The sequence below is a fragment of the Trachypithecus francoisi genome, unplaced genomic scaffold, assembly GCF_009764315.1.
Source record: "Trachypithecus francoisi isolate TF-2019V2 unplaced genomic scaffold, Tfra_2.0 Lachesis_group5, whole genome shotgun sequence".
Classification (NCBI taxonomy): domain Eukaryota; kingdom Metazoa; phylum Chordata; class Mammalia; order Primates; family Cercopithecidae; genus Trachypithecus; species Trachypithecus francoisi.
In genome coordinates, this window is record NW_022681470.1 from 106,915,573 (window position 1) to 106,935,041 (window position 19,469).

Consider the following 19,469-nt stretch of genomic DNA (forward strand, 5'->3'; position numbering starts at 1 on the left):
CTGTTTTGTTCACTATTACATCCCCAGTATCTAGAACTGTTTGACTCTTAGTAAACATCAATAAATATTTGCGTAATAAATGTTGTATAAATGAAATATTTCAGGAAGTCATACTGGTATAGCCACTTTTTCCTGCCACTAAAAGCTATTTCTCAATTTCATAAAATAAAAAAGTCAAAGCTGCCTCAAAAGTACAAAACTCCACTACAATGCTCTCAAGACTTTAAAATGAATAATATTACCTCTAATTTACAATAATGAGCTGTTTATACGACCTAACAGAATCAATAAGAAGCACTTACTTGCATCCAAAATATTTTAATAGTAAAGAATAAAGAATGACCCTCAATAATGCATTCCTAGCATTCAAATGCTAACTTTACAAATTTGAAAACTTAGTAAAAACAGTTTTCATGAATACAAGAAAAAGTAACAACAAAATATAATCATCTAATTATCTGAATATAATGAGGTTTTCAGACAATATGTAGTTAACATTTAGGCTAAAAATATAAAGAAACACAAATCATTCACGCAAATATTTTTTAAAAGTCTCAACTTCCAGAAAAAATTTGGTTCTGGCAAATAAGAAGAAAACATTAACTATAAGTTTCATGTTATTAGGCTCCTTAACTACACTGATTCTCTGAAATTAAACAAATAACTTTTCTGCTTCTTTTACTTTTTTTTTCCTATCCATTTTAGCAATTACAGCCCAACGGTCCTCCCGCATTTTTCTTATAGCTCCAAACTTCAGTGTAGATCCAGGGGTTGTTAGAGATGAAGGGGCCTGAATACAAAATAAAATTTAAAAATCATAACATGTTTAATTTTTTTAAGTGCAGCTTTTGAAATTTGCTTTCTGGAATAAAATTTAAAAGCTACCTTTTTTGGTGTTTTGACACAAAGATGAGAAGCTGGTGGATTATTTTTCCTGTATATTGTTTTCAATGTCTCTTCTTCTGAAACCATGCTCTTGAAGAAAAATTAAAAAATATGATGTTGGGGTTACCATCATTAATATTATATGATTAACATTTTGTCAACATATCACATGTGAGGAGAACAAAGAGTGGAAAGAGGAAGGATGAAGGGAGAAGGGCAAAGGAAGGAGGAAAGAGAAAGAAGATTATAGAGAGAAGAAAGAAGACCAAACAAAGAAAACAATAACAAAATAAATCAATGGGCCAAGAAATGACCTAGATTTTTATTCTATTAACTATATTACTGAAAGGCTATGTGAAATACAAGACATGTGTAGTGAGTAGCACTTCTCTACTGATTTCTATTTCAGTTTCAGAGTCTTGATAATACCATCTTGTCCTCCTTCCCTGACCCTGTTTATTCAAACTCACACTTATAACATATAAGAAGTATTTATAATTCTATAAAAAATTATAATATTATCTATGATCCAGCAATTCCACTTCTGGATATGTACTCAATAGAATTGAAAGCAGAGTCTTGAAGAGATAATTGTACAACCATGTTCATAGCAGCATTATTCACAATAGTTAAAACATGGAAGCAACCCAAGTATCCATCCATGGATGAATAAATAAGCAAAATGTGGTGTATACATACAATGGAATATTATTCAGCCTCAAAAAGGAAGAAAATTCTGATATATGCTACAACATAGAAAAACCTTGAGGACATTGTGCTAAATGAAAAAAAAAAACTAGTCACAAAAGAACAAATCCTGTATGATTCCACTTATATGAGATACTTAGCATAAGGAAAATCATAGAGACAGAAAGTAAAATGGTGGCTGCCAGGGGCTGGGGGAAGGTGGAATGAAGAGTTACTGTTTAACGGTAGAAGGTTTTAGTTGTAATGAAGAGTTATGGAGATGGATGGTGGTGATGGTTACACAACATTACAAATGTATTTAATAACACTGAACTATATAATTAAAAATGGTTAAGATGGTAAGTTTTATGTGTATTATACCAAAATAACAAATAAAAATTATAATTATAATGTTGTTACTTAATTTACAATTATTGTAATTCTCCCAAATAATGATAGCTAACACTTATTTAGTACTTTCTAGTGCCAGTCTTTATTTTAATTACTTTGCATATTTCAGTTCCTTTTAATCTTTATAACAATTTTATAAAGTAGGTATACTATTATCCCCATTTTACAGGTGAGGAAACTCAGGCACACAAATATTAAGTAATGCACCCTAGATTATATAGCTAGGAAGAGGTGGAAGGAAATTCAAATTCAGGTAATCTGGCTCCAGAATCCATTCTCTTAATGAATATGAAACACATTTTAGTCATGTAAGCAGTCAGTTCACACAATTTTTTCATGCTCATTAAAGCCACATTTAACAAAAACTTCAGAGGCTTCGTGGATGAGGAATTTCAAACAGAGTTTTATAAATCTAAGATTTCAACAGAATTCAATAAATAAGTCATAGAGCTATCTTTACAGATATACTCAGAATCAGTGTGTACCAAGTGACCAACTTAAACAAGATAAATTATCTTTAAAATCATATTGTTAAACTATCATTACAATTTTACTTAGTGGCAGCGTAATTGATTATTCATCATGAATCTCCATATTAAAATGATTAATAAGTTAATCCAATTTAAAACAACAAAACCTTATCATCTGTCCTCATGACTCTTTGTAGCATTCATCTTTTCATGTGTTTATAGGCCTTTTATGTTTCATCTTTGAAGAAATGGCTATTCAAATCTTTTCTCCCCATTTTTCAATTGGGTCTTTTTGTGGTTGTTGAATTGTGGGAGTTCTTTATATATCCTAGATATCAATCCCTTGTCATATATGTGATTTTAAAATATTTCCTCTCATTATTTACCTTGCCTTCTCACTTTCTTGATAGTCTCCTTTAATTCACAACAGTTCTTAATTTTGATGCAGTCCAATTTATCTTTTCTTTTCTTTCATTACCTGTTCTTTCAGTGTCATCCATAAAAGTTGCTGCCAAATCCAATGTCATGAAGATTTCAACAGTGTTTTCTTCTACAGTTTTATAGTTGTAGCTCTTAAGTTTAGGTCTTTCATCCATTTTGAGTCATTTTTATATGATATAAAGTAAGAGTCCAACTTAATTCTTTTTACATGTGGACAGTTAGTTTTCCCAGCACCACATGTTGAAAAAATTGTTCTTTCCCCATTGAATGGTCTTGGCACTCTTTTCAAAAATCAACTGACTGTATATGTTAGGGTTTATCTCTAGGCTCTCTGTTCTATTCCATTGGTCTGTATGTCTGACCTTATACATGTCTGACCTTATACTTGTACTATGCTGTTTTAATCACTAGCTTTGTAGTAAGTTTCAAAGTTGGGAACTGTGAGTCCTCCAACTTTATCCTTATTTTTCAAGATTGTTTTAGCCATTTGGGGCCCTTTGCAATTCCATATTAATTTGAGTATTTTTTCCATTTCTGCAAAAAAGTTGTTGGAATTTTTATAGAAATTGCATTGAATCTGGAGATTTGGGTACTACCAACATCTTAACAATATTTAGTCTTTCCATCCATAAACATAGGATGTCTTTCCATTTATTTAGGTTTTTCAAAATTTCTCTCACCAGTGTTTTGTAATTTTCAGTGTGCAAGTCTTTCACTTCTTTGGTTAGATTTGTTCCTAAGTATTGAAATTCTTTTAGATGTTATTGTGAATAGAATTGCTTTCTTAATTTCATTTTTGGATTGTTCATTGCTGGTATATAAAAACATAATCAATTTTTGTATGTTGACATTGTACCCTACAACTTTGCTGAATTTATTTATTAGCTCTAATAGCTTTCTTAAAGAGTCTTTGCAATTTTCTATGCATAGGATCATGTCATCTGTAAAGAGAGGCAGTTTTACCTCTTCCCTTCTATCTGAATGCCTTTTACTGCTTTTTCTTTTAGCGTGTCTCTAGTTAGAATTTACAGCACAATGTTGAATAGCAGCAGTGAAAGTGGACACCTTGCCTATTCTTAATCTTAGGGGGTAAGTCTTTCAGTCTTTCAACACTGAGTATGATGTTAGCTGGGGATTTCCATAGATACCCTTGTCATATTGAGGAATTTTCCCTCTATTCCTAATTTTCTGAGAGGTTTTCTACCATGAAGTGTTGGATTTTGTCAGGTACCTTTTTTTGCATCAGGATGATGATATGGCTATTTTCTCCTTTGCTCTATTAATGTGATTTATTACATTGCTTTCTTTTCTTATGTTGAACCACCCTGGCATTCCAGGGATAAACTCCACTTGACCATGGCAAATAATTTTTAATATGCTATTGAATTTGATTTGCCAATATTTTGTTGAGTAGTTTTGCATCTAATTTATAAGAGATATTGGTCTGTAATTTTCTTTTCTTGTGGTGTCTTTATCTGCTTTGATATCAGGGTAATTAATGCTGGCCTCATAAAATGAATCAGGAGGTGCTCCCTCTTGAACTTTTTGGAAGAATTTAAGAAGAACTGATGTTAATTATTTTTAAGTTCTCAACATATATGTCAAATTTTTATTCTGAACAAGTTTTACCAATGTATACTCCTCTATCAGTGTATTTGGATTCAAACTTCCAATAATAATAATCACAATTTTAATATTAATGGATCATTTGCTCTGTGCCAGATGATCTGTTAAACATTTTATAAGCATTATTTAGCTTATTCTCACAAAGTCTGTGAGGTGGTTACTAATATTATCTGCATGCAAGGGATGCAGATAAAGAGATGTGTAGGGCAAGATATGGGGGAAGGTGCATGGTGCTTTCATGCCCTCCTTGGGTGTGCCACCCTGCAGGAACCTCCCTGTGATCAGCTATCCAGAAGCTCTAGTGTTAATATTTTAAATATTTGGTAGAATTTATCAGTGAAGCCAACTAGTCCAGAACTTTTCTTTGTTGAGGTTTTTGATTACCAATTTAAACTCTTTACTTGTTATAGGTCTATCGAGATTTTCTATTTCTTTTTGAGTTCATCTAAGGAATTTGTGGGTTATAAGGAATATTTCCATTTCTTCTGGGTTATCTAATTTATTGGCATACAATTATTTATAGTATTGTCTTTTGATTCGTTTTATCTCTGAAAGGTCAGTAGTATCCCCACTTTCATTTTTAATTTTGCTCTCTCTCTCTGGCTAAAGGTGTGCCTATTTTGTTGATCTTTTCAAAGAACCAGCTACTTTTGGTTTCACTGACTTTATTGTTTTCTATTCTCTAACTTATCTCTGTTCTAATCTTTATTATTTCCCTCAATCTACTAGGTCTGAATTTAGTTTGCTCTTTTTTTCTAGTTCTTTATTAAGGCATAAAGTTAGGTTACTGATTTGAGATCTTTCTTAATGTAGACACTTATAACTATAAATTCCCCTCTGAGCACTGTTTTTGCTGTATCCTGTAAGTTTATAATGTGTCGTCCTTTTCATTAATTTCTAAGTATTTTCTAATGTCCCTTGTGATTTCTTCTTTGACCCACTGGTTGGCTAAAAGTGTGTTGTTTAATTTCCACAAATATGTAAATATTCCAGTTTTCCTTATCTTATTGATTTCTAACTGCATCCCATTGTGGTCAAAGAAGATATCTTGTGTAATGTCTATCATTTAAAACCTATTGAGATTTGTGACCTGACATATGATCTATCCTGGGGAATGTCTCATGTGCCCCTGAAAAGAATATGTGTGCTGTTGTTGTTTGGTAGAATGTTCTACACATGTCTGTTAGACCTAATTAGCTTATTGTGTTGTTCAAGTCCTCTATTTCCTTATCTTCTGTCTGGTTGTTCTATTCATTATTGAAAGTGGGTTACTGAAGTGTCCAACAATTATTGTAGAACTGTCTATTTCTCCCTTCGATTCTATGAAGTTTTGCTTCATATATTTAGAAGGTCTGTTATTAGGCATGGACATGTTTAAAATTGTCATATCTTCTTGCTATATTAAACTTTTAATTATTATATAATGTCCTTTGTATCTCTTGCACTTTTTAATTTAAAGTATATTGTGTCTGATAGTAGTATAGACACTTCAGCTATTTTTTGGTTACTATATGCACAGAATATCTTTTTCCATTCTTTTACATTTAATCAACTAGTGGCTTTGGATCTAAAATGAGTGTCTTGAAAACAGCATATAGTTGTATCATGTTTTTAAAATATATTCTGCCAATCTATATCTTTTGATAGGAGAGTATAATCTATTTACATTTAAAGTAATGATCTGTAAGGAAGGACACAGCTCTGGATTTTGCCATTTTTTTTCAATATGTCTTATAGGGTTTTGTACCTCATATTCTCCATTACTGACTTATTTTCTGTTTAGGTGATTTTTGTACTTAAACATTCTGATTCCATTCTCATTTCTTTTTGTGTATATTATATAATTTCATTGTAGTTACCATGGAGATTACATTTAAGTTTCTAATGTTATAAGAATTTAATTCAAATTTATACCAACTTGACTTCAATAGCCTATAAAAGCTCTGTTCCCACACAGCTCCATCTTCCCTGTTTTGTTTATGGGGTTTTTTTGTTTGTTTGTTTTGTTTTGATTTTGGTATTGTTTTTTGGTAGGATCTCATTCTGTCACTCAGGCTGGAGGGCAGTGGTGTGATTATGGCTCACAGCATCCCTGACCTCCCAGCTCAAATTATCCTCCCACCTCAGCCTCCCAAGTACCTGGGTCTACAGGTGTGCACCACTATGCCTGACCAACTTTCATATTTTTTGTAGAGACAGGGTCTCATTGTGTTACCCAGACTGGTCTCAAACTTCCACCTGCCTCAGCCTCCCAAAATGCTGGGTTTACAGGTGTGAGCCACTGTGCCCAGCCCCTGTTCTGTTATTGATGACACAAACTACATCTTTATACATTGTGTGCCTAGTAACATAGATTAACCATTTATACGCATTTGTCTTTAAAATCATATAGAAAATAAAAACTGAAGTTACAAACCAAAATAACAATACTAGCTTTTATAAATTGCCCATGTATTTACCTTTACTAGAGATATTTATTTATTCATACAGTTTCACTGTCTAACAGCCTTTCCATCTGATGGTTTCCCTTTAGTACTTTTTGAAGAGCAGGTTTAGTGATAACAGACTCTTTTGGCTTTTGTTTATCTGGAAATATCTTAATTTCTACTTCATTTTGAATGACAGTTTTGCTGGATATAAAATTCTCAGTTGATAATTTTGGTCTTTTGCACTTTGAATATATAAATTTGCTGTCTTCTGGCCTCTAACATTTCTGATGAGAAATCAGCTGATAAGTTTGTTGAGAAAAACTTGCATGTAATGAGTTGCATCTCTCTTGCTTTCAAGATTCACTTTTTCTCCCCACGGTTTGATTATAAAATATCTTGATGTGGGCCTACTGGAGTTTGTTGAGCTGCGTGGATTTGTATATTCATGTCTTTCATCAAAATTTGGAAAGTTTTTAGCATTTATTTCTTCATATAACTCTGTGTGTGTGTGTGTGTGTGTGTGTGTGTGTGTGTGTGTATGTATCTAACCCAAACCCTCTTCTCCCTCTTCTCCTTCTGGAACTCCTACAATGTATATATTGGCCCAGATGATGGTGTCCTACAAGACTCTGAGGCTCTGTTCACTTTTCTTTTCTTTGCCCTTTATCAGACTCAGTAACTTCAATTGTCTACCTTTATGTTCACCAATTCTTTTTTCTACTTGCTCAAATCTGCTTTTAAATCCCTCTAGTGGGTTTCTCATTTCAGTTATTGTACTTTCAGTTCCAGAGTTTTTTTCTGGTTCTTTTTACAATTTCTAATACACAGTTAGAGTTTTGTTTTGTTCTGTTTTGTTTTTTTGTCTTTGTCCATGTCTTCCTTTAGCAATATGAGCTACTTTAAGACAGTTGTTTTGAAGTCTTTGTCTAGTAAGTCCAATGTCTGAGCTTCCTCAAGGATAATTTCTATTGGTTTGTTTTGTTCCTTTGAATGGATCATATTTTCCTATTTATTTGTATGCCTTATGATTTGTTACTATTTTTTTTTGGTTTAAAAAATTTTTAGAGACAGGGTCTCACTCTGTCACCTAGGCTGGAGTGCAGTGACATGATCATAGCTGACTATAACCTTGAACTCCTGGGCTCAAGTGATCCTTCCACCTCAGCCTCCTATGTAGTTAGACTACAGGCCATGTGCCACCACACCTGGCTAATTTTTTAAATTTTTGTATAGAGAGGGTCTTACTGTTGTCCAACTTAGTCTCAAACTCTTGGCCTCAAGAAATCTTCCAACCTTGGCCTCCCAAAATGGTGAAATTACAGGCGTGAACTATTGTGCCTGGCCCTTGTTGTTGAAAACTGGACATTTTAATATTATACTCTGGTAACTCTGAAAATAAGATTTTCCCTCTTCCCCAAGATTTCTTACTTTTGTTTGAATTCTGTTTTCTTTTGTCTTATGGTTGAAAGTCTCTCTGTGCCAGGGATCAGCCTGAGATAAAAGCTTATGGTCTTCTCCAGTCTTTTTAAGCCTCTTTCCTTGAACATGTGCAGCAGCTATTCCTTTTTGCTTTGCTTTTGAATATCCTAATCTTTAAACGCCTGGCTTCCCAAAGGGTAAAGATGGAAAAAGAAGAAAGGAAAAAAAAAAAAAAGATATGCTTCATGTAAATTCCTGGAAGTTGCTTCAGTCAGTAGGGGTTGAAACACTGAACCCTGATGTTTGAAGGCCAAGTCCTATTGCCCCCTCTGGCACCAGCAAGTCACTCAAGGAACACGAGCATGGTTTCCTGACACAGGACTGTAGGCTGGAGAGACTGGTAGCTGCTATCATACTTTAGGCTGAAATCAACGTAAATTAACCGCAATTTACCAGCTAACTTTTCCCCTGGAAGCTATAAACATTCAAATAACACTGCATATTTACAAAATAGTTACTTCAGACAGTTTCTGCCAATAATTTGTTGTCTATGTAGAGAGATGGAGTCCTGGCACTTCCTACTCCACCATCTTCCTGAGGTCATGCTCAACAACCCATTTTTAAATCTTAATTTTTATAATTTGAATGTTCAGAATTTAACTACATGAGCTAAGAAAATTACAAAATGACTAATAGGTTCATATAATAATTATAACCACGAAACTCATTGTGAAATGTGTTTTTAGACTAGTTTGAACAATTGTGTGCAATTCTATAATACTGTAATATGTTTATTGTGTTGCAAGTTTGTGATGCTCCTTTTAGAAATGAAATGAAATCATGTTGAATCATTCTGAATCTCAGATCAGCTAGGAAATTGGCCTAAACTCAAACTGCTAGAATAATAGCAGGGATTACAACCCTAGAATGTTCAATTCTAAAGCTTATTTTCTTTCTAATTCTCATTACATTTTTATATATCTGGACTACAGTTTGAATTGGCAGTTATTATGTGCAATGCCTTACATAGGCTATGAAGCCAGACTGTGTTCAAATTTTGGCTCCATGTCTTACTATGTGATCTTGAAAAAAATACTTGGGTGACTCAGTTTCCTCATCTGTAAACTGGAAAGAACAGTATATACTGTGATCTTTTAGTATCCATGGGGGATTGGATCCAGGATGCCTCCATGCATACCAAAATGTGTGGATGTTTATATAAAATGATATAATATTTGCATGTAACCTATGTACTTCCTCCTATATACTTTAATCATCTCTAGGTTACTTATAATACCCCATACAATGTAAACACTATGTAAATAGTTATGTTGTATTCCTTTCTTATTTATATTATTTTCTATTGAATTTTTATTTTTTATTTTTTTCAAATATTTTTGGCCTGTAGTTGGTTGAATACACACATGTAGAACCTGTGAATACAGAAAGCCAACTGTATTTCTAAAGGCTGGAATTGTTATAAGAAATAATTAAAGTAATCTTCATTGTATAAAGTGTTTACAATAGTACCTGGTTCACAGTTTTAACTGTTAAGATGCTAATCATTATCTATAAAACAAAGTGGTTCTGAAGTAGGGACGCTGTAAGTTAACTTCAATAATTAGGGTTTTAAGACTTCAATTACTCATTATTCCAGAAAAAAATGAAAATAGAGGGTCCCAAAGCAGCAGAAAAGCTTGAAGGATCTTCTAGTTATAAATGAGAATAACAAAACAAATGAATTTAACTGGGATTTTGTCATTAAGAATTTTTGGTGCATTGCTCCATTTACTCTGGTATGGTTTACCTTTTTTAAAAAAATTAAATGAATCTAAGCTTAATTATTCTCAATAAACCATTATTATGCCTTCAGAAAATAGTGGTATATGTGAATGGGAGTAATTAGGGATACAAAGTGCTAGAGGAAGTAGTTTGCTTAAACATGTTGTCCTTAATACATTAACTTCTTTAGAGTGATGGAAATGTTATAGTCGTCAACAAATACCTTGATATAAATATCAACCAGTGATGTAAAATGAGCATGTATAATACGCAAAATAGAGGGGATGCCTAAATAACAGATTTGGCTACAGTAAAATATTCACTCCATCTCTCTTTTTAAAAATATAGTAAGAACTCCTTTATGACATTCTGCTGGAAAACAAGACAATGATTAATCATATCATATGCCCATTGTGCTATATCAAGTATTTTCAAAGTGTCAGGTTTTCTGAAATTTACAGGGAAATTATTTGAACCCTAATTTATCTAAAATGCTGCAAAAGCACAAGGATCTGCATTTTAGCAGAGCGCCACTGTATATCAGTATTGCAATGGTAGGTACTATGTAAATATATTATACATGTATATCAAGGAAAATTGTATACAAATAAGTAATATAAATAAATACTAAATATTATTTGCAAAATTTTTACCAAAAGATCAGTAGTTTCTGAACTATCTGAATTAATATCAAATTCAAAGGCCATTTTTCTCTTTTTATTACTTTCTTCAATGGGTATATTCAGGTTTTCTCTTTGCTGTAGTTTTGGTTTTGTTGGTGTCTTCACTGTATATGCCTATCCAAAAATAAAAAACAATATATTATCATATCAAAATATGCTTTATTAATAAAGGATTTCACAAATAATTTTAAGGCAATTTGAGTCCTTAGCAATCAGAAACTTCCATTATTATTGGGAAGTATATGAGGCAAAAATTTTGAGTAAGAATTAAATCAGATGTTTTTGATACCGTTAAGTTGTCTTTCTTCAAAAATTTTACAATGGTAGACTTTCTTTGCCCTTCCTTTAACTTGCTGAAGAAAATAAGAAAGAGAAAGAGTGAAACAGAGAGACAGATACACTTCAGATTCAGCAATCAACAATCTTAGGGGCCTTAATATTTCTAATCATGATCTCAAAAAATAACTGAGTGAGCTTTTCTCACTCCACAAAACTCCTTATTACTTTGTAAGAAAATATGCTTGCTTATTTTTATATTGGTAAAGTGATTCACATTAGTCAATGTTTCACATTCTAATTTTTATAATTTGTAAAAGTATCTTTTAAAAGTAAGGTCAAAAGCCAAGCACAGTGGCCCATGCCTGTAATCCCAACACTTTGAAAGACCAAGGCAGGAAGATTGCTTGAGGCCAGTTCAAGACTAATCTGAGCAACATAGCAAGGCCCCAACTCTAAAATATTTTTTAATTAAAAAGACACAGCCAGGTATGGTGGCCCATCTCTATAGTCTACTCAGCTACTCAGGAGGCTGAAGCAGGAGAATTGCTTGAGCCAGTAGTTCAAGGTAGCAGTGGGCCATGATCATGTCACTGTAACCCAGCCCAGGCAACAGAGCAAAAGCCTGACAAAAAAGACAAAAACAAAACAAACAAACAAACAAAGTTAAGGTCAGAGACATCAGCAAAAATGGCAGAGTAATGAGCTCTAAAAATTCACTCCTCCATAAAAAAACATAAAAATACTGATAAAAACTTGTCAGAATCAGTTTTTTTCCAGAACTCTGGAAATTAACCAAAGGCTTGCAGCCACCTGGAGAGCGCTTATTCTTTAAAAAAATAAAATAAAATGGTTGAACCTCTTTAGGAACCCCAAACTTTGTGGTGTCTTAACTTCCCCGGTCCCATCCCCTGTTCTAGCTCTATGTTATCCTTAAAGAATAACAGCCAACATTCCTGGTGCAGCCTGGCAGCCACCAGACAGAACAGAACAGAATTGAAGCTCTTTCAAAGCTCTATTCCCAAATAATTGTCATTATTTGATTTGTCTGGTGGGTCTCTGCAAGATCCCACTTAAAGGCTGATGGCTGATTACATTCAACCGAGCGCTCACTAGTGAAAAAATGCCTTCTCCTTGGTGTGTGTGTACGTGAATAGGGGGTAGAATTTGTCAAAAACAACAACAAGCATTTTAACTTTGCAGCAACATGAAGCAGTGATGAATAGTTGGGACAAACAAAAGACTTACCAAAAACCTTAAAAGAAAAGCTAGGAAATGAAAAATCCATGGGGACTTTGAAAAGCTCTGACATATTCCTGGAAATATAGAGTGCCATACATATGTGTAAGGCTATCTACAGGCTCAAGAAAGTCCTGAAAAGGCCCTAAGTTTTCACCACTGGCTAATCTTGAGATTCTGTACAAGCAAGAATGGGAAGCTAAGGCAGAGTTGTCAACTACCTGGCTGAGTGTTGAAGGCATGCCCTTACACACATATAATAGAGACCTTTGACAAACATTGGGAAATTTATTGATTCTAGGCATTTAAAGAAATTTCTGTCCAAACATTAGCTAAAAACTAAGCTAATCAAGGAGAGCCTTTAGTGGCACTCACAACAAAAAAATACAAACTTTACAGAATTAGTCTGGAAAAGTTACAAAACAAACAATAAGTACAACAAGGAGCAACAACAAATAATGGGAATAAGAGAGAATCTGATTTCCAGAGTTGTTATATTTTAAATGTCCAGTTTTAAACAAAAATTATGAGACATGCAAAGAAAGAAGAAAGTATGGCCCAAATAGAAAAGGAAAAGAACAGACAATAGAAACTGTCCCTGAGGAAGCCTTGACATTGGACTTACTAGACAAAGCTTTAAAGTCAGCTATTTTAAATATATTCGAAGAGTTAAAGAAAATTATGTCTAAAGAAATGAAGAAAAGCATGAAAACAACATCTCACTAAATGGAATATCAATAAAGAGAAACAAATTATAAAAAGAACCAGATAGAAATTCTGGAATTAAAAAATGCAATAGCTGAAATGAAAAATTTACTAGAAGGGCTTAATAGCAGATTTGGGCAAGCAGAAGAAAAATCCATGAGCCTGAATATAATTCAACTGATATGGAATAGAAAAAAATAATGAAGAAAAACAAAGTCTCAGAGACTTGCAGACACCATCAAACACACCTGAGAAACTGAGAAGGAAAAGGCATGACATTTAAGCTTAGTGGGATGGAGACAATTGAGATCCTTTTCCTTTCAACTCCCAAGACAAGTGAGGCAGGAACTCCAAGAGCATCTTTATAAAGAATACTAGGAGTGCTTCCAAGGAAGAAAGACTGGCATCTCATTCCCTAGTTAGATACGAACCTAGGCAGCAAATTTGTCTGTCTTTGTATCTAGCTGAGGAGAGGAAAAGGAAACGAGAGAGAGGAAAGAGAGATCAAAGGTAGAGCATCTGCACTGCCATTTAGCATGGCAAAGTTGTATGAATTCCCCATGGATTAAGTGGATGTATGGAAGACATCCAGAATTGGGCCACTTTGCTAGAGGCATCTGCTCCAAGATGACTGCTAAGGACTACAGATGCAAGATGATGTGGGGTAAACAGCAAATGGAACTAGTAACTGTGGTGATGCTATAAAATGTCAGGTCAGAATCAGATTTCCTGTGTCAGGGCCTTAAACACTGATAAATAACTAGTAAGTTATGAAATTTGCCCACAATGACATTAAGTTGTGGACAGTGATAGAAAAAAAAGAAACAATTTCATATCAAAGGCCAGGCACAGTAACTCACACCTATAATCCCAATACTTTGGAAGACTAAGACAGGAGGATCAGTTAAGGCCAGGAGTTCAAGACCATCCTAGGCAACACAGCAAGATCTTGTCTTTACATTTCATGCTGATACCACAAAAAAATGGAAACTTTCAAGAAACTAGTTATATATGTGTGCGTCACGCCAGGTATATGGTGATAACAGAACTTTATTTATTAAAAAATTACTACTAACTTGGAAAGTTTAGACACAAACCTTTGGTAATGGTGTAGATAAAGTATTTTTGGCAGATGTCCACAGATAGTCTCTTTTATCTTTCGATTTGCCATGATCAACTGATGGGAAATTTCGAGATATAGTTTGTGAAGGAACTGCTTTAGAATCAAATTTCCAGTAAATTTCAGGTGTTTCCAATAAAGATGTCTGGGTTTTCTGCATTGAACAACAAGAGTGAATAAAACCATCACTAAATGTCATTTTAATTATTTATTTCTTTAATTAAAGTGCAGCAACTAGTAGAATTAACAATGAAATATGCAAATTTATCCCCAAATTTATCATTGACTAGATAAGCTTGAATAAATTACAGTTATCTCCTTTGTCGCTTGCCCATTTAAGATGCAAATGTTATCTGCCCCTGCCTGTCTTCACAGAGCCTCTATGAAAACAAATAAGATATCTTAGAGGTTGTTATTCTCAGCAAACTAATGAAGGAACAGAAAGCCAAATACCACATGGGCTCATTTATAAGTGGGAGCTAAATCATGAGAACACATGGACACATAGAGGGAGACAACAACACAAACTGGGGCCTATCAGAGCATGCAGGATGGGAGGAGGAAGAGGATCAGGAAAAATAACTAACGGGTATAGTCTTAATACCTGGGTGATAAAATCATCTGTACAACAAACCCCCATGACAGATGTTTACCTATATAATAAATCTGTACATGTACCCCTGAACTTAAAATAAAGTTAAATTTTTAAAAATGAAAACAAATAAGATATCTCAACTCTCTGACCAAAAGTTGAGGATTCGCTTTAAAAAATAAAATATCTGTACTCTTAGTGGCAAAAAGCCCTAATCTATGGTTCATTACAATAGCCTAAAAGTCAAAGGAAATCTATTCTAATTTTCATTCATTCTCTTTCATACATTGATACTTCTTTTTCACCTATAAAAATATCAGTCTTTTCCTATCCACCAGCCTACTTTGCCTCCAAAAGCAAGGAGAATAATTATGAAAGTAAAAAATGAGACAAATTTTCAGGGAAAAAAACTGAGAAAATGGCTATTTGCTTTAAATCTAAATAAATAAATTGCAAGTTTACTCTAAATACTTGACACTTTTTTCAACTCTATTTCCTCAGTTCTCTTTCACTCTACCTTTGTATACAGCTTCTTTTAGTACCTGACCTAGCTTTCTAGTAAAAGCTAGTAATAGTTGCTTTAGTGGGATTCTACATGAAAATGAAACTCATGCTCATCACTTTCTATTTCACCACTTTCTTTGGTCACCACCATCTCCACGAATACAATCGTGGCAATTACTCATATGAAAGAAACAATAGAGCACACACACACACAAAGGGACTACAAGGACAAAATTTGAAAGCATGGTGGCTAAACTTTCAGTGCGTTTAAATTAGGGTATATGATAAAGGGGCAACTATATGTACTATACAAAAATCATTGAACTAGGAGCCAAGTACATAACATGGTCTTCTCTCCTAGATCTTTCCTATGTTTCCAGATTATTTAAGTAAATCTTCAAGTATCTCCAAGCTTAAATTTATTCATCTATAAATCAAGGGGCTAAATGAGATGGCTTATAGCTTTCCTGCCCAGTACTAGTGATCTGTCATTTCATAATCCTTTCTCCAGCAAGTATGAATTTTTTCAGAGTTGCATTTCTGTATCCTTTTCCCTACATATTTATACATCATAGTTGATGACAAAATTTTGATGAAAGCACTTTTTTTTACTGCTGTCTGGATTCATCAGGGGTAAACTTTGGAACCTCCAAAATGTAACTGCTTTCATGGACAAATTGTTCCTCCCTACAAATAGAATGACAATTTAAGGTCACTGCACCACCTTGTGGCCATATCTGGAATTTGACATTTCCCTGGTAGTCTTTTTTGGAAGGATGTAATATTTATAGTTATGCATGTAGACAGAAAATTCACAAATTTCTCTGTTGTATTTTTCAAATAAACGTTTATAAGGCATGTTCTATGTGCCAAGCACTATTTTAAATGTTTTACAAATACCATCTCATTTAATCCTCATAACAACTTTAGGAAATAGGTATTATTATTATCCCTTTATAGATGAGGAAATTGAAACATGAAGGAGTTAAGTAACTTGTCCAAACTCAGAAACGTTTGGTAAATTTAACAAGGCTTATGTTTCAGTAGTGTTGGAATAAAGTATAGTAAAAAAAAAAAGCCTAGTTAAATTTCTTCATTTATCATTTTTTTCATTTTGCAACATACATATGGTTCATTTTCCAACATATATATCTAGACTCTCAGATAAAATATATGGCAATTACTAATCCACTTGATAATGGAAACATATAGAATTATACATGAATCAAAACATCTCTATAAGAATGTGATACAAACTTTCATAATATGAACACATTCTAAATTTAGAAAACAATATTGGAGATTAACCAATTTGCTTATATTCATTAGATACTTCCGTAAGTCTATATCTAACCATTCTGGCTAGTTTTATTATGATCATAATTTCTCCAAATATAATGTTTCCAAGTGTCTAGCACAGTGTCGGAAACATACAAAGCACTCAATATTCACTCACAGGTTCAATACATCTTTTCTTTATTCTCTTTTAACCTAAATGTAATAAAATGTAATGAACTGTTCTCAAACTACTCTGAGTGTCATTTCCTTCCAGTTTAACTATAATCATAGCAACCTCTGTGGGAACTTAGAAGACTATATCACTATATGTAAAGAAAATTCTTAATCATTTTAACCAAAAATTTGCTAAATCAAAATTATTCTGCAACAATCCTATAGTATCAGATAGGTTAGAAGCTGAGGGGTATTCTTCTTCTCTATGACTGATGTTTCCTTCCATATGCAGGGAGTACTACCAGGGTAACATTCCAAACCTCTTCCTGATTCCTTAGGAGAGAAAAAAATTACTTAATGTGATTGGTGAATTTAAAGAAAGGGAGAAGTTGGTCACATACAGCTCAATCTCTTCCTTATTCCTCCTCTTGAGAACTAAAAGAATTACACATAAATTCTGCTCTACTCCTTTATAACCTAAGTTTTACAAGGCCAGACGATCGAGTGGGTAGACCTATGCTATTTAAGCTCTACTTGTGACAGTAGATAAATTTTTCTAATTTGGGAGTTCAAGATTAAGAGATCCTCTTGCCTTCAAATATAAACTGCATTCTCCAGTATTTAAAATATTGATACTTTTTAATAAAGTCTTCAATAATAAAAATATTATTTTTATTCTCCCTTGTTTTTCGCAGTTGGTTCGGAACGTGAGGAAAACAGGATGTCATTTATTATGCCCCCTCAAAACCCAAAATTAGACATAATCTAAATAAGTTTTAGAATTGTTTATGAAAATATTTTGCCTCTAACATTAAAAAAATTTTAAGAAACACAGAAGTACCTAATTAAATTAAAACTATAATAAGAATTGTAGAGAAAAACTGAAATCTTTTTTTCTTTTTTTTTGTTTCTGCATTAGGAAACCTTCTCTAAATCTCCAAATGACAAAAATTTTGAAATTTTTAGCTAAAATGTTTTTGAATTAATAAATAGCAAAGAAATAATTTCGGAAATGAAATTGTATGAAGTATTTAAAATGCTATTGCTATTTTCCCTCTTATAAACAAAAAATCATTTCTAAGTAGATGTTAGAAAATAAATTTGTATTTTAAAACTATGAGAATTATATGCTCTTACCTTGTCTTTTTTTTCTTTAAGAGTAGCTGTGTTTTCTTTTGCCTCTCCTTTGAGTTTTTCCTATTAAAAATAAATATCAAGTACAAATAACATAATCATCACCATGATCACAAATGAATATTATCAAAATCTTTTCTAATGAGTATTAACAAAGAAAGATGACTAACCTCTCAATCTTATAAAGTAATAAAAAGAAAAAAAGAAAAGTTAGTTCCTTTCTACAGAGGTATTATTTGGTTTTGACTATCTTTTCCTTTATTATAATCAGTCTCTAGTGTGTATCTGTAGACTTTTGAATAAGTCTCTTAAAACTCTGAATGTCAGCTTTCTTATTTGTAAAATAAAGTTAATGGAACAAATTACAGAATGAGAGATACGCAGAAGTAACTAAGCTGTGAAAAGTTGCAAAAAGATCTAAAATATTGTGAGGCTTTACAGGTAGAATTAGATTTTTCCATGCATGTTGAGAAAAGGTGCAGTTCAGTTAGACTTTCAATAATGAACAAGTTTTCAACAGGGGATAAGTAGAGACGAGGGGCAAAAGGAAAAACTGAGAAGCAAAAATCATCACATGAATAAATAGAGAAAAGAGCACAATACTTAGGAAATAATACGTAACTTTTGCTGAAGAATAGGGTATATGTATAGTCAAGATAAAAACGGAAAGGAGAGCTGTTGTCAGAGTGGAAAGAGTGATGTGCTAATATCACTAGATAGAATTTACTCAGTAAGATAAAAGAAAAGCCTGGCCTACATAAATGAATACGTAGGGTGCCTGTAATATGACAACCATCTGAAGAACAAAATTTTTACAACTCCAGGGAGTACTAGATGTCTTAGAAAGTAAAAATCTCCAAGTGTGCAGAACTTTAGGCAGTAAAACTTGCCCATGATGTCTAGACCAGTATCTATCCTCACTGAATACCTTGCATACACCATGTTATCTCTCCCACAGCATTGCTCCTAACCACAGAACTCACTTCACTATGAAAGAAGCTGGCTGCAAACTGATGTAATAGTATTTACTACTGTTCTTATTATGTATCCTATCATCTAGCAATGGTTGATCTTCAGTTATAGTGACAATTGGAGTGTACTCTAAGGGGCTGGCATGCTTGTCTTTTAAGACAAAGTACATTTCCCAAACCAGCAATACCGTAATGACTCTCAGAATGTGTATCTTGGCTTCTAGAGGACAGAGAGATAAACCATTGCCCACAACTGCACTGTCTCTGCAATTCTGACTTTTCCTGGTCTGAAGATCTTGGTAAAGTCTGTTCTAATAAAACATACGTTTCCAAGGTGTGAAATAGCTCATACAAGAATGTGTATCTTTAGTCGTAGCTAAATAATCATCAGTTCCCTTAGACCAAAGAGACGGCCATACCTCTAAGGTTCCTATTTAATCTGAATAAGTAAAATATGCCTGTGATATGGCCTGGCAAACACAGGGTTGACTTGAGCAACCAGAGTAGATAATGACAGCCTTGTGACCAAATTTTGGATCTAAATAAATTTCTCAGCCTATAGCCATTTGAATAAAAAGGAAGCCTGGTACTCTAGTGGAAAAGTTCTGAAATAATATAACACATACTACATCCTTCCTACTAT

At 33.3% G+C, this 19,469-nt stretch overlaps 1 protein-coding gene across 1 annotated transcript in view; it reads right to left on the reverse strand.

Annotated features, from left to right (window-relative positions):
- Positions 1-302: 302 nt before the first annotated feature.
- Positions 303-19,469, reverse strand: part of SYCP1 (synaptonemal complex protein 1) — a 119,573-nt gene continuing 100,406 nt past the window's right edge. The window contains exons 28-32 of the mRNA XM_033197401.1: positions 17,859-17,918; positions 14,151-14,327; positions 10,804-10,947; positions 886-975; positions 303-790 (exon numbers count right to left, since the gene is read on the reverse strand). Of these exons, the coding sequence (XP_033053292.1) occupies positions 653-790; positions 886-975; positions 10,804-10,947; positions 14,151-14,327; positions 17,859-17,918 (609 nt within the window). The 3' untranslated portion in view covers positions 303-652. The remainder of the gene's footprint in view (positions 791-885; positions 976-10,803; positions 10,948-14,150; positions 14,328-17,858; positions 17,919-19,469) is intronic.